This window comes from Benincasa hispida, chromosome 12 (genome assembly GCF_027475165.1).
Source record: "Benincasa hispida cultivar pf3 chromosome 12, pf3_genome.v1.1, whole genome shotgun sequence".
NCBI lineage: Eukaryota > Viridiplantae > Streptophyta > Magnoliopsida > Cucurbitales > Cucurbitaceae > Benincasa > Benincasa hispida.
The window spans coordinates 17,269,411-17,285,128 of NC_143489.1; the positions used below are offsets into that span (position 1 = coordinate 17,269,411).

The 15,718-nt window shown below is 33.3% G+C and overlaps 1 protein-coding gene across 3 annotated transcripts; it reads left to right on the forward strand.

Moving 5' to 3' along the window:
• Positions 1–7,212: 7,212 nt before the first annotated feature.
• On the forward strand, positions 7,213–14,879 carry LOC120068168 (uncharacterized). 3 transcript variants are annotated; one of them, XR_005479115.2, is made up of 8 exons: positions 7,373–7,772; positions 8,243–8,466; positions 8,559–8,680; positions 9,471–9,615; positions 9,702–9,781; positions 9,868–10,066; positions 13,463–13,665; positions 14,522–14,879. XR_005479115.2 is itself a non-coding variant. In XM_039019874.2 (7 exons), the coding sequence occupies exons 2-7, from the start codon at positions 8,406–8,408 to the stop codon at positions 13,576–13,578; spliced, it is 723 nt and encodes a 240-aa protein (XP_038875802.1). In that variant the 5' UTR covers positions 7,213–7,772; positions 8,243–8,405; the 3' UTR covers positions 13,579–13,950. The 3 variants fall into 3 exon arrangements, 1 of the variants encoding a protein (XP_038875802.1); XR_005479114.2 differs by lacking the exon at positions 14,522–14,879 and adding an exon at positions 14,154–14,469; XM_039019874.2 differs by lacking the exon at positions 14,522–14,879 and having other exon boundaries at positions 7,213–7,772; positions 13,463–13,950.
• Positions 14,880–15,718: the final 839 nt, after the last annotated feature.

Sequence of the window (15,718 nt, forward strand, 5' to 3'; positions counted from 1 at the left end):
GAATAATATTTAAATTTGATTTAAATATTAATTAAATGAATAGAGATTAATGGTTGTAGAATTGGTGTTTAATTAATTTAATATTTAATATTAAATTAATAAGAATTAATTAAATTATTTAATTAATTTTTATTTTTATTAAAAAATTGATTATTGAATTAATTTTGGTAAAATTAATGAAATTTCCGATTAATTAAGGAATTAATACTGAAATTTGGTTTTAATTTTGGAAAAGAATTTCAAAATTAAATAGAAATTGGATTTTTTTGGAAAACCCCACTAAAGTGGATTTTTTTCACTTGCAAAAATCACCTATGTTCATTCTCACCATTCCACTAAATCAAAGAATTAGGAGCTATATCCAACCTATGCAATATGGTTGCATGAAGAGACTGAATAAAATCGAGTGCTTTTTACTGCAGAAAGGGATGCAAAGTGTTTTTTTTTTTTTTTTTTTTTTTTTTTTTTTTTTTTTTTTTTTTTTTTTTTTTTGCTGAGAAGAGTGTCTTCTCTTTTAAAATTCTCTAAATTCAGTTCATTTTGAGTCCCACAACTCAATTTAAGGTCCAAAGAGAATAGTAAGGAAGATCTTTTGGTGGTCTACACCTTGTACCTGAGGAGATTGAAGCTGAATTTGAAGTTCAAAGTCATCAAAGGTGAGTCTTTTCTGAAACCCTCTTTTTATTTGATGAACATGCTTAATTTGATGCTAAATTTGATGAATTAGAGTGCTTAATAATGATCCTGAATTCTTCCACTAATTACATGCTAACTCCAACAGTAACTCGATCTTAATCCTAAGCTAACTATAAACTCCTGTTTATTCGAGATTATCCTTTAATCTGCATAGATGAGAGTGGTTCAACATCACCGCTTGATAAGCCTCCCATTTTACGGATAAGACCGAATAGATAGCTGGGGACATAGTTCTACAAAAAAGAATTCACTCATACCCATTTTAGGGTTAGTAGATAGGTTGTTCCTTTAAGTACTGACTCTTGGTCTTGAACAAAGGGATCCCACCCTCTTGTGGGAGAGAGAGATTCGGTTTATTGGTAGAACCATAAACAAATTGTTCATTAGAGGATCAAGAGACTTAAGGAGCAAGATGTATTCCAGCGGTAAAATGGTAATTTTGACCTAGCTGTACATACAAACGACCTGAGAAGGATCGACTTACTGATTATGGTTAAATCAAGTGGACAAAAATATATCTACAGTGAAGAGAGTGCAACTACTGAGCTATAGTGGTATGTCTCGATAGTTAACAAATAATGATTGATTCGGTTTAAAGAGTTTAGTCGATTAATCTCAAATCGTTGGAGCTCATGATTTGTAGGTCCATTAGGTCTCTCTACTAGCTCGTAAAATGGTTAAATGTTAGAATAGTGTGTCGAGAGAATTTGAAATGTTTGAATTTGAATTAGGGTTTGGTAATTATATTTGATATAATTAACGTTTGATTAACGAATTAAAAGAATTTGGAGAGTTGGAATTATTTAAATTTGATTTAAATATGGAATACATGAATGGTGATTCATGTATGGATTAGGTGTTTTATTAATTTAATATTTGATATTAAATTAATTAATTAAATTTGTTTAATTAATTAATTATTTAAAATAAAGTATTTTAAATTAATTATTTTGAATTTGATAAATTAAAATTCAGAAATTAAGTTTATTTTATTTTAATTTGATTTATTTAAAAAAACTGAAATTAAATTAAAATAAAGACTATTTTAAAATTAGAAGTGGGGTTTTCCCATTTTTTTCCAATTTCTCCACCTAATCCACTTAATTAGTAGAGTTTGATGTGTCAAACTCTTCTTCAATTCAATGTTGCATGTTTTAATTGTTGGGTTTTATGTCATAAAACTCATGGTTTGTAAACAATAAGCTTATTATGTTATTAATAAAGATGTTATTGAGGTTTTATTAAATAACGTTGTTATTGAATGTATGAATTACTCATTTCGTTATAGAAAGAACCTGAATCCAATAAACTGAAGATCCATAGCTATTATATGAATGCTTGAACTTTATGTGGAGACATAAGAGTATATCAAGTTTAGTAAATAGCCAAAACGGTCTATAGTATACGAATAAGGCTGGGTACCTCATTTTGGTATCACTATCAGATGCGGTCCACTCTGTAGTTGTTACAATTTGTTGTAAAGTGCTAAAAACAAAATGATCCTAATTCACTCATGTATTGACATGAAGATCAGGGACGTTTTATGAAATGAGTTTGCATAAGATCGAACCAAGAAATAAGCCACTCTTACTTTATAGCGTTGTTTACTGTTTAAGACTAACTATTTTAAAGCGATGACCTAGGTAACTTGACCTTAGTCATGAGCTAACTACGAACTCCTGTTTATTCAAGGTTATCCTTAGATTTGCATGGGTGAGTGTTGACTCATAGTGTCGGCTTAATAAACCTCTCATTTTAGGGGTAAGATCGGGTAGATAGCTGGGGACATAGGGTGCAAGACGGAATTCACTCTTAATTATAATGTATTATTTATTTTAATTTATAATTTCATTTAGTTAAAATAAATGAAACAAATTAAAACCATTCATTGCATTTGATATCATACTTATGAAAATTGTAACAATTATAAAGTTACCTAAAGTAATGACATGCTTCATGCAATTCCCATTTTATTACTTAACATACATAACATTTATATAATAAAATAAAGAAATTTACGACGACATTCATCCAAACATGCTAACTATACATTATAACAATTATAATATAATGATGCATGATAATGTCATTAATGCATGCAAACATATATTATAACTTTTGTAAAATAAAGCAGTAAATTCTACATAGTCCGTAGCCCACTTTTGTAAAATGCTACTTTATTTTACAAATCGGTTTGTAAGGGCACAACATTGCAACGCTACTGTACAATCGCCTAATGTACAATCGCAATCTCTATCGAATTTGCTCCGATTTGGGTCTCGTTTTCTCCAAAAAGTTGTGGAAAAAGACACGAATGACACAAACAATAAATATACAGATTCGATTGCATATTAATGCCCAAAAAAAGAACCTTACAAATCGATTTGTAAAATAAAGCAATAAATTCTACACAATCCAATCCCGAAACATCCAAAATTGCAAAACCATACATTCATCAACATGATATGTAGTATAGTAATGCAATCCACCATTAAACAAATTTTAATTCTGGAAAAAATTAAAATTGGGACCAAGAACCTGCCTCTGATACCAATTGAAGGACTGTGAGGTCCGATGCGGAAGTACAGATCATGTCCCAATTTCAATTTCACATAATTATAATTACAGAGAAACGCATTATACATTTTACATAAATTTTACAGCATGCTTTTAAATTAAATAGAAAAGGGAGATCAGGGTTTATAATTTTACTTACCCTTGAAGAATACATTAATCTTCACGAAATCCATTCCAGTTGATCACAAACTCTCTAATTGAAACTAGAACAGAACAAAAAATCAATGTGGACATCACCACAAGTGAACCTTCTGTATTCTTCTCAGGAGTTAAAAATTAACAGAGTTGTGGGCTCTATTAATTTTTGGGAGAAGGAGGAATAATTTTGAGAAGGAGAGAATTTTACTTGGGATGAATTACGTTTTTGGAAGAGAATTTCATACAGACCTTCTGCGCTTACTGTGAAGAAGGAAAAATAACCAAATCACATAACTCCCACTTCCACGATTGAGTGAAGAGAGAAAATAAGGGGAGAGACTTATAACTCCCTCCTAAATTAAATTCAAAATTTAATTTAATAAAAGTTTATATATATATATATATATATATATGATAACCAACTTATCATATATTATATATTAAACTATATGTTATATTGAATAGAACATATAACCTATAGTTTTTATATTGTATCAAATACAATATAATCTGTAGTTTGAATTTTCTCAATCAATCATGGTATTTAATATAAATCAAATTTATATTAAATTTAATTATATGATCTCATCCATATAATTAGTATTTAAATCATATTTAAATATTTAATTTTTTCAAAATAAACTTTATATTATGATATATCAAATATATTAAATTAATTATATCATATACAAATAATTCCCACAATTAATTTGAACAATTCAAATTAATCCAAAATTAATTTTCATTAATCCCAGCTGAGCAAAAGAGGAGACCTTAGGACCTGTAGATTGAAACTTTAATGATATGTGAATAATTAATTAAAATCTTTTAATTAAATTACTCAACATCCATTAACTCTCGGTCACTCCACTAAAGAACGACAGTTGCACTTTTCACATTGCAAATATATTTTTGTGTCTATTGGATATAACCAGTCGATAATGCGATCATCCTTCACAAATTGCTCGTAAGTACAGTTGGGCTAAAATTTTCATTTTGCCTATGTAGTTACATCTAACTCCTTAAGTACTATTGATCTCTCTAATGAAAAATAAATCATAGTCCAACTATGACCAAACCCCTCTCGAACCAAGAGAGAGTGTGGTGCCACATTATTCAAGCTTCGAATCAACCCTTAAGGAGCAATTTATCTACTTACTCTGACATTAAGGAAGGAATGAATTCTATCTTGCATAGTTGTGTTCCCAGCTTCCAATCAAACGATTCCCCAAAATGGTAGGCATATCGAGTCGCGATCTAGCCACTCTCACCTATGCAAATCAAAAGGCCGCATTCATAGGCAACTCACTCAGGATTTAAGTCATGTCACCTATGGTCATTCTAGTGAAATGTAAGTCTCTATTATTATCGACGTTATATAATGAGACTATTCATTTCATGGTCCAGTCTTATACAAACCATTTCGTATAGAACACTCTCATTCACATGTCTCTACATGAATGATCATGATCAGATCATTTATAGAACTTTACAACAATTGTAACATCTACAAAACGGGTCGTATTTGTAGTATCACTAGGATAAGATACCCAACTTTATCCATCTATTACAGACCATTTAGGGTATCACTTAAACATGATCCACTTGTATGTCTCTACATACATGTTTAAGCTATAGAAGATAACCTTGGATATTAGTTTATTAGTTTTGTGGGTTAATATTACTAAATGTCGAATAAAATAACTCAGATTTTATTAAATAAATAGATTGTTTGTACATTACAATTACAAATTACAGGACCCACAAGATTTAGGGTATCAACCCAACACATTGATCCTTGGATGCCACACTCTATCACTTTCAAACCATCTTTATCAAAAACATAATATTTATAATGCTAGAGTGGTTGGTTCATTTTACCTGGAGGCTGCTAGAATTACAAACTTCTAAAAGAAGTCTTAATAAAAGAAGAGGCTGATCACATAAGATCAATTCCCTTAAATACAAGGTTGGATGATTAATTGATTTGACATCATGACAAACAAAGGGGTATACACATCGAAGAGTGGATATAAACTTTACATGAATTTAAAAGTTCTTCAAGCATCCTCAAGCGAAAACAAAATAGAGAAAATGTGGAATAGACTTTGAAATCTCAAAATTCCTCCAAAAATCAAACACTTTATATAGAACTGTGCAAATAATATTATTGCATCCATAGCAAATTTATAGAGCAAAGGAGTATGTTTAGATGTTACCTACCTTGTCTGTTAGATAAATTTTTGAAACCACTGACCATATTCTCTTTACTTATGAACGTGCTAAACAAGTCTGGAAACAAACATTATACATTTATTCTACCAAATCAGATTTCAACAACAGTTTTTATAGATAGATGGTTTCATCTCAGCTCAAACTCATCAATCGAAGATCTAGAGCTTATAGCCATTACCTGTTGGTCGTTATGGAATGACAGGAACAACGTTGTTCATGGACAACCTATTTCTAATCCCATAGCTAAAAGGCAATGGATTTAGAACTATTGTTCAGAAATAAAATATATGACTCGATTCAACAATTTCTCTAGATTTAATAAGAAAGTACCTCCACCTTTTGAAGGTTTTTTCAAGCTCAATGTGGATGCTGCCTAGACAAATTCACCGATTTCATTTGGTATTGGAGCTAAAATTAGAGATCACAAGGGAAAATTGATGGTTGTCTCTGCTGCTTCTTCCGATGTTCTTTATCCCTCTCTTCTTGAAGAAATCTACACCATCCTTCATGGAATTTAGTTGGCTAACAAACTAAGAAGCACGCGAATCATAGTTGAATTTGATTGCATTGAAGCCATTAATCTAGTTTCCAAGAAATCGTTCTCTCAAATAAGAAGCTCGTTTATGGTTGAAGGAAATCTGGGAATTGTCTTCTCCTTTTAATTCCATCTCCTTTGAATATGTTCCACGTATGCTGAATGCAATGGCTAAATGTGTGACCAAAAGTGCCAAAAGTTTAAATTTGTGTGAATCATGGATTGACTCTTTTCCATTATGGTTAGAGCATCTAGCTATAAAAGACTCGAGATCAAGTTTTGACCATGAGGCATAATAAAATCATTTTCATTTTTTAAAAAAAGTGGCATTGTATTAAGGAAGTTTTGTCAAATTATAAGGTCTAAATTTTAAAATGATAAAAGGACTAAAATTTAATCAAATTTGTGATCCAACTTATCAAAATGTGTGTAACCGTACTTCCTTTACAATTTTTTTGGAATTTTTGTTCAGATGCCCATTTTTAAGGATCAATTGAAAAAATGGGTACATTTTTTAAATTGAATGAAAAGTAGCCTTCTGCTTGCACTAACACCTTGTGAATTTACTCATTCGACCTTAAAAACCATATGAGTGTTGTGATTCGTATATTTTCTTCATACTTGATACTCGATCCTCGATAATTGATGCTCGATGCTCGATGCTTTACGTTCTATGCTTTATGTTTTATGTTACATGCTCTATGCTATATATTAGCTACATGCTACTCGATCATCAATCATCGATACTTGATACTAGATACTTGATGTATTATGCTCTATGCTTTATGTTATATACTAGTCACATGCTACTCGATCCTCAATACTTCACGTTCAATGCTCGATTCAAAAATTCATTTGATGTTCGATGCTCTAATACTATATACTCTATGTTTGATGTCCGATGAAAAAAAGAAAAAAAGAAAAAGAGAGAAGAAAGAAGAAGAAACGCAGAAAAAAGGGGAGAAAAGAACAAAAGTAAGAAAAAGAAGAAATGCATAAAGAAAAGCGCAACAAAAAAGAATCGTAGGAAAAAAAAAAAGAAAAGGAAGGAGAAGAAACTCCGAAAGAAACGAAAAAAGAAAAAAAAAAACGTCGTAAAATAAAAAAAAAATAGAAGAAGAATTCATTTAGTGTAAAGTGTTAATGTCACATAGTGATGATATATAAACAAACCAAAATTCATTAATTTTCGTACCCATTTTGCATTTGGCCCAAAAAGGGGCCATCCGTACCAAAAAAGAAACCCAAATTTTTCCAACGCTGTTTGTCATATGTATCTCTCTATTCTGCCATTTTCCCTCAGCTCACGCCATACTCGCTACCGGTGCCCATCGCCGCCCATCGCCGCCCATCGCCGCCCATTGCACAGCCATCAATTCGCCGGTAGACACTATCCGATTCTAGACGGAGAAAACCTAGTTGCCACCGTTTTCTTCCTTGTTTTTTTCACTTGTGCCGCCCCACACCCTTGCTTTTGTATTGGTTTGTCGCCGCCGCTCACCACCGTCCGCTGATTTTCACCGCACAGGGCTAAGTCTCAAGTTTCTGAAGAGTGTTTGGGTCCGTGAATGCGAAAAGGAAAAGAAAAAAGGTTTGCTATGTACCCAAATTTGCATTTTTTTTTCTCGTTTTGTTTAACGAGGTGGGTAATTATAGGAATGTTATTAGAATAGAATTGTTGTATTAGGGTATGTTGGTAATTAGGTAAGGAGTCTGATAGGAGATTTTTGTTATAAATGGAGTGGGTTAGAAGGATGAAAGGAGGCATGTGGTGAGTGACTTGGTGATTTAGTGAATGAATTAGGGCTTGAGGAGTATGTATCTCAAACGGGGGTTCAGGTACCTCTAATAATCTCTTTTATCTTCTATGTTTCAATACATTTTGGTTCTGTTTTGGATTCTATCAAAGGAATCAGATGTATCTGGTACTTGTACAAGTCTCCCATTAATAAAATGCTATAAATTTCGTAGGAAAAGAAAGGAAAGATAGAGTTTTTGTGCGTCAGTTATGGAAATTTGAAAATATTTCTGAGTGGGAAATTTCATATCTTGTTTTCGAAGGTTGGGTCCTTAATTGGAGTGGAACCCCTCAATAAAGTTTAGATAACCGCACAGTCGATCAGTGAGGATTGAACTGAATCAAAGTTATTGCATCTGAGATCATTCTCAAACTTCAGGCCTGGCTTGATTGCTATTCTGAGTTCTGAGACACTACGAAACTCAGATGCTAGGCATTTCATATGGAGAACTCCTCCTACTTATTGGGGCTACTGCTGCCTGCATTGGTAATTACTGCACTACTCTTTTTTCACTTGCTATACCATCTAATATATTTAAGCTGTGGATGGAGTCTTGACTCCCAAATTATTATGAAAAGGGCCAAAGGATCTCCCAGTGATAGCAAGAATGGCAGGAAGGATGGCTGGCAGAGCAATTGGATATGTTCAGTTAGCTCGAGGTCAGTTTGACTCTGTGATGCAACAAACCCAAGCTCGCCAGGTATTTCATATTTAGTTTAACTAACTATTAGTAAATTCTTTGGTGACTTTGTGAAGGTTTCAGTAGCATTAGCATTGTCTTCTGGAAACACAATGAATAGTACATTGTAAAAATATGGTTTTAGGGAATGAACCACGTATTTTGACCATGTTTGGAAGTGATTAATATCACTTTTGTCATGTTCAAAGTCACTTATAGACATGTCTTTAATCAATCAAAGCCTATTTTAATTGTATGAAATCACGCGTAAAAGTGTAAGACTAAACATAAATTATAAACAAATTATTTTCACTCACTCTCAAACCTGCACTTAGTTATGGTCAAATTAGAAACTTGTTTGAGCAGATCAAAGTACACTGTGGAATTGATTCGTTGATTTTGGAGCTAGGCTGAGCAGAAAAGTAAATTGCTAGAGTTCAATGTGTATTATATATCCTTCAAATATTCTCGCTGATTAAATGAAATCATCTTCTATTTGATCCTCCTGTTTCTTTGTACCTTTTTTCTAGAAGTTTTTGGGAGTTTTCTCTCCATGCCCATTATGCAGGCAAAGAGCAAAGGCATTTTACTTTTACTTGACAGTCTACTGGAACATAATAGAAATAGAACTACCAGATTTCCAGAATAGGTTTACATTCATGTGGCGTTTACTGTTTGTAGACACTATTCTTACGTCAAGACTGCGACGAATTAGACTGAACCATACGCAACAACAACGTAATTGGATGATTATAAAAGGGATGGATTTTAATTTGCATTGAAGTTCTTTGATATGATTCTATATTTTCAGGTTCACAAGGAATTGCAGGACACTTTGGCTCAGATTGATGCTATTCGCCATGAAATTCGAAGCATTTCGATCTTGAATCCTGGGCCATTGACTCAGAGGCTTGTGGACAATCCTGAGCTCAAAGCAGCTGATAGTGGTGTAACCAGTACGTGATATGTATCCCTACTGCTAATCTTCACTAGGGCGTCTAGTTTTTGTAACTGTTTATTCCTCTTCCATTTCAAATGGTAGGTGATTCAGCAAAAGAAAAACCTACTGTGAAGATTACACCAGTTACTGAGAAGACTGCACCAGCAGCTAGCATCCTCAAGGTTCTTATTAATTGCTTAATATCATCATGGACCTTTTTTGCCACTACATATTTAAGCGACTTCAATGGATTTGCACTTTTCTTTAGGTTGCAACTTCAGAAATATCAAATGAGCACAGGCGAGCAACCATGTTTGCCAGGATGGCTGGATCAGCAACCATAAAGAATGGTTCCTCTGCTTCATTGCCAATTACTACAGACATGGAAAACCAGAATGACGAGTCTGGACTTCCTACCGTTTTACCTGTGTCGGCTGAAAATACTGGGTTGTTACCTAAGCGCCCAGGTGTGTTATTTGTTGTTAAATTAAAAGATTTGATAATTATTGCCTTATTTTATAAATTTCTTCATTGATAGCGATAAAATCTTGACTGGGGAGGTTAGTGTACTTGGAAATAAGACATCAATTGATGTGATGTTAGATAAGCTATGGACAGGTGGGACACCAACTATACTTGATAACCCCGATTAATGTTAGATGAGCTATGTTCATTGTTTGGTTGGGGATGGATGCACTTTTTTTGGGAGGATAAATGGTTCAAGTACCTCCGCTTCTTATTTTCTTTGCTTGGAAAGTTTCATTGTATTATGGGGAGAATGAAGGTTCGGTCTTTGAATCCTAGTTCATTGAAAGGGTCCTTGTATAAATCTTTTAGTCCTTGTTTTCCTAATCCTTCACTCTTGAGCGATTTAGTCTTTGTCTTGTTGTGGAAGGAGAAATCCCAAGAAGATTAAGTTTTTTGTTTGCTTGGTCCTCCACGAAAGACTCACCTTGGACAGGGTGTCAAGGAGGGTGTCCAACTTGATGGGGCTGGTTGTGTTGCATCCTCAACAGAAGGGTGGCAAATGATCTCGATCATATTCTTTGAAGTTGCAATATTGCATATGCATTCTTGAACTAGTTTTTTGAGGAGTTTGGTCTATGCTTGGCCAGGCATAGGGGTAATGCTAATTGAAGACATCCTTCTCCATCCTTTTTTTCATGAGAAGGGAAGGTTTTTTGTGGCATACAGCTAGGAATGGCAACGTGGGGATGTACTCCCCATCCCCATCTCTGTCCCATTCCATGTTTTGGGGAGTCAAGGTCAGGGTCCGGGCATCTCCATTCGGGGCTTCGGGGCCTCACGGGGAAAAATTCTCGCCTTTTATTTTATTATTTTTATTATTTAAAATTAATTAGAATTTAGTATTTACATTAAAATGCATGTAAGAAGTTGGTATTATTATTACATATATTTGTTAAATGAAAAATTAAAAAGATAATTTAGTGCTTTTTATTATAAACATAATAAAAATTAAATTTATTATATTACAAAATTAAAATTAGAAAAAAACGTTAACTAAAACAGTAGCATTAAGCTACTGTTTTGGTAGCTTATATATATAATTAAAATGTTTTATTTTTTTTTTTTTTTGGGAAAACTTTTATATGTATAAATAAATAAACAATTAAAAAAATCCAGGGCGGGGACCCGTGGGATGGTGTCTACCGAAAGAGAGAATTTTCTTAATGATGAAAAGTTATCCAAATAAGAAACAATCTCTCTATTTATAAAGAATTGAAAAGCAAACTAATCATAATCCTAATTAATAAAAGAAACTAAATCGTAATCCTAATAAATAAAAGAAACTGATCCTAATCCTAAGAAACCAAAGAAACTAACCCTAATTCTAATCAATCATGAAAACTAATCCCAATTCTAATCAATTAAGGATTTGGTCATAATATTCTAATTTACCCTAATCCTACTACTCATTCTATCCCTAAAAAAAAAAAAAAAAAAAAAAAAAACTCATCCTCGAGTTTTAAAACGAACATGAAGGTAAAACTTTAAAAAAAAAAAAATCGAAGTGACAAAGTGTAAATTTTCTTCTTCGAGTTTCAGTTGATAAAGTGAAGCTTTTTCTCTCAGCTTGTTGAGTGTGATAGACTCCAACTGAAAATTCTTGGTGTAAGATTTTCCAAGTCCAAATTGGAATTAAAAGAATGCTCCACTGAAATTTCAGAAAATTAATTTGGGAATCAGACTTGAAATGATCTAGTAATAGCAATATGGATGAGTGGCCCAATGTTAAGGGGGTCCAATGTCAAACTCAGCATCGTATCACTTAGATTTAGAGTTTTTAAGAAAATACCAAAACTGCCCTTGATTTTATCCTCATTTCTTCTTCATGAGCCTCCATCTTCAAAACCCACGATTTTCTTTCTTCAACATTAACCGGCAATAGCAACGACGACAACTCTTTCTGTTTGACTGAGGTGAAGGCGGTGGCGTTCACGCCACTTTCCAGCAAGCTAACGCAGTCAAGTGGTATTCTAGCGAAGTCACATCAATAAGGGAACGCCTCAACAGCGAAGCTGCGACAGCATGAACGTTCTCCTCCGACAAAGCTGGAATCCCCGACGACCTCATGACGAATACAAACTGCTTCTCTCTGGTTTCTTCATTTTCTTTGCGGAATTATTGCCCTATGTCTTCTTCTAATATGTGGTTATGGTCGTTGCCTCTGATTGCTTCTCCTTTTTCTGCCTCTTCTTCTTTTCTGATTTCTTCGCTTAACAATCCCAATTCTTGATGCTGTCTCCTTTGAAAAGTCCTCTGTCTTTGTGGTATTTGGATGTTATTGAGAGGTTCTTGAATGTTTGCAATTGGTTCTTGGATGTTTCTTGAATGGATTTGTGCTGTTGGATGTTGTAGAGTCGTTCTTGGAACCCTGGAACATGAACTTTTCAAGTTTCTTGCAGCTGTTTCACGTTTTCTTGAAGTTGTTTTTGCCCTTTGGATAATTGATCCAACTGAAGAGACATTTTCTCTAGTGACCTCTTGATACCATCAATGGAACCTTCGACCGAATGCAAGCGTTTGGTTGTAGTCTTCGGTGATAGGACGGTAGGTGTCTCTACCTCTTTGGTTTGGGAAGTCTCTGCCATAGTAGGCTTCTTTCCCGCCATCAAGCCCAATCGATCTTGATGCTCTGATACCAATTTGGTGTATACCAAATGAGAGAATTTTCTTAATGATCAATAGTTATCCAAATAATAAACACTCTCTCTATTTATAGAGAATTGAGAAGCAAATTGATCCCAATCCTAATCAATTAAGGATTTGACCATGATCCTAATCCTACTACATCACGTGGGGACCTGACCCTGTAGGAAATTTTGCCATCCCTACGTAGAGGGGTGCATGCCATTTTGTGGGGACTACGGGGAGAAAGGGACAACAGAATTTTTAGAGGGCTTGAGGGGCCTCTAGACAATCTTTGGTCCTTTGTAAGATTCTACATGGCTTTTTCTTTGGCCAAGCCATTTAGTAATTATCTGTTAGAACTCATTTGACTTGATTGGAGGTTATGTTTGTAGTTTTCCTTTCTTTTTTGTGGGCTCTCTTTTCATTTGTCCTTTTGTTCTTTTGTTGAGAGTTTGGTTTTCCATAAAAAATGAAAAAAGAAAAAAGAAAAAAAGAAAAAACTATCGTGTAGAATCGCTCTCATTTCTTACCCTCGTCTATGTTGAGAGGAGGCCAGGGTTTAAATATTTCATTCAGTTATTTTCCTACACTAAATTGCCATTTGTTATCTTGGGAGAACTTTTGTTTTAAGAAATCAAGTATTATGAATGATAACCACTTTGCAATTAGATTTGTGTTCCATGTATTCAAGCTGTTTGATTTTTTCACAGAGGAGTTTAAAGGCTCTGACATAATGTTAGAAGCAGTATTGGAAGCAGAGGTGGCTCGCAGTGCAAAAGAATTTTTCTCACATCATGCAAGTCAAACGAAACAGGAAGAAGGATGACAATTTCATGAACATCATTTTGGTGCATCATAGCATTGATCAGTGTGGCCCATAAATGAAGTTCAAAAGGTTCAAAAAACGTCCCAGGTATTCCCCAACTTCTTATGTGTCATTTATGTAAGAAAATGCATTACAAGAAAGTTACACTTTACCCCTTCATATTTACATTTAACTTTTTCCATTCAGAAAGAAATAGAGGGATAAGAATTAAAAAACACATATTCTGCTCTTATTTATTGTTTGCATACATTAAGGGGGTGTTTGGGCCACCAACTTCAGGTGAGCCCACTCTACCTTTGGGTCTCCAGTTATAGTAGTTGGTGTTTCCAACTAATTATAACCTATAATTAACTATGGTGTTACTATTTCAAATTTTTCTTTGTTACAGTATTTACCATTTCTTTCCCAGATTAAAATAGTCTGCATCCCAAACATAGGCAATTATAACCCAGGCTAAAATAGTCTGCACTCCAAATATATACTGTTATAATTTACAAACTATTGTAATCCACATACTATAATAATCAACTATGCGCCTCAAACCCCCCCTAATTGTTTTCACTGGTTTTTATCAGCTATGTACAGAAGCTGGGTCACTGCTCTGCTTCACAATGCAATGCTGCTTGAGGCTTTTTTTTTTCCCCCTTAAGTTACAATACCCTTTAGTAGGATAGATTTGAAACGTTAAGTGGCTTTGTTACTCATTTGTAGTGATAGAAATGGATATTCTTTTGCAGTTTTATGAATTCTCCTGCCCTATAGTTTGTGTTTTAGATGAAAAAAAGTCTGTGTGCATTGTTAATTGAAGAAGAAATATGATTCGTTTGATGGTACATAGTTATGTGATTAAATTGTCTTCATTTTCAATTGAAGAAGAAATATGATTCGGTACATAGTTATGTGATTAAATTTTGGGTCTTTTTTTTCCCCCTTCATTGTGCAGCTCTTCGTTTGATCATTCTCAAATGATTTAATGCATTGACATTAAACTAAGGAGGGTTTAGAAGCTCGTGAACTAAATTTGAAGTGATATTTTCAGCCTTTAATATATATAATAGGCAATTGTCTCCAAGGATTACTTCAAAGTATATGCTAGTCTTCATGCCCTTGTAAAAACAAAGTAATTATTTCTAAAAGTCTCTGAGTGAATGCTTCTTCCATGGTCATCTCTAATCAATTGTAGTAGAGGTTTAGTTGGTATTTGATACCCTGTCCTACACTCATTTTAGATTTGGTCTTGATAAGCATTTGGTTTCTTAAAATTAAGGTTATAAATACCTACTTATGAGTAGTTCTTTTCATTTTGTTATCTACTTCTACTAATGTATTCAACATGCCAAGTTTTGAAAAAAAAAAAAAAAAGAAAATAGGTCGTATTTGATAATGATTTTGTTTTTGAAGTTTATGTGTTTCTTAGATTTTACCTTAAAGATTTCAAAGGAAAAAACAAGTTTTTGGGAACTAAAGTAGTTTTTGTTTTTGAAGTTCAACTAGAAAATTATGAAAAAAAAATAAGCACAATCTTCAAACATTGGTTTAAATGGAGTCTATGTTGTTTTGAGAACAAATAATATGTAGTAAGGGTAAAGAAGGCCAAGAGAGGCTTTAACATTCCTTCGAAACTTTTAGATGTGAAGTCGATCATGTCAATCTATTTTTTGTCAGCACGAGATCTTATGGTAGGCTTTCTGTAGTGTTTTTGAAATGTGATGATTTTTCATAGTGTTTTCACTTTTCAGTGCTATAGAAAGAGCTATATGGGAAAAAAAAAATCCTTGAGTGTAAAATGTAATGTTATGAAAAAATCTTAGTGTCATAAAATGCTATAATTAATCATTAGTTAGTTGAATGCACAATTTTTTGTTTCACTACCTCTTTTTGGTTTTTTTTTTTTCAATGCAATGTTTTTATGTTTGGAACAAAGTTTAAAATGTCAATATTGTGTTTCATTTTTTTTTTAAAGAGGTATTGTAATTAAAATGTGGGGTGGGGGAATCGAACCTTAAATCACGAGGTTGATAATATGAACATCATGCCCAGTTACGTTCTTGTTGGCCTTTTGCAGTCAAATGCTCTACCACTGAGCTATGAACCCAATTTATTGTGTTTCAATTTTACGGAAGTATTGATGGAAACATTC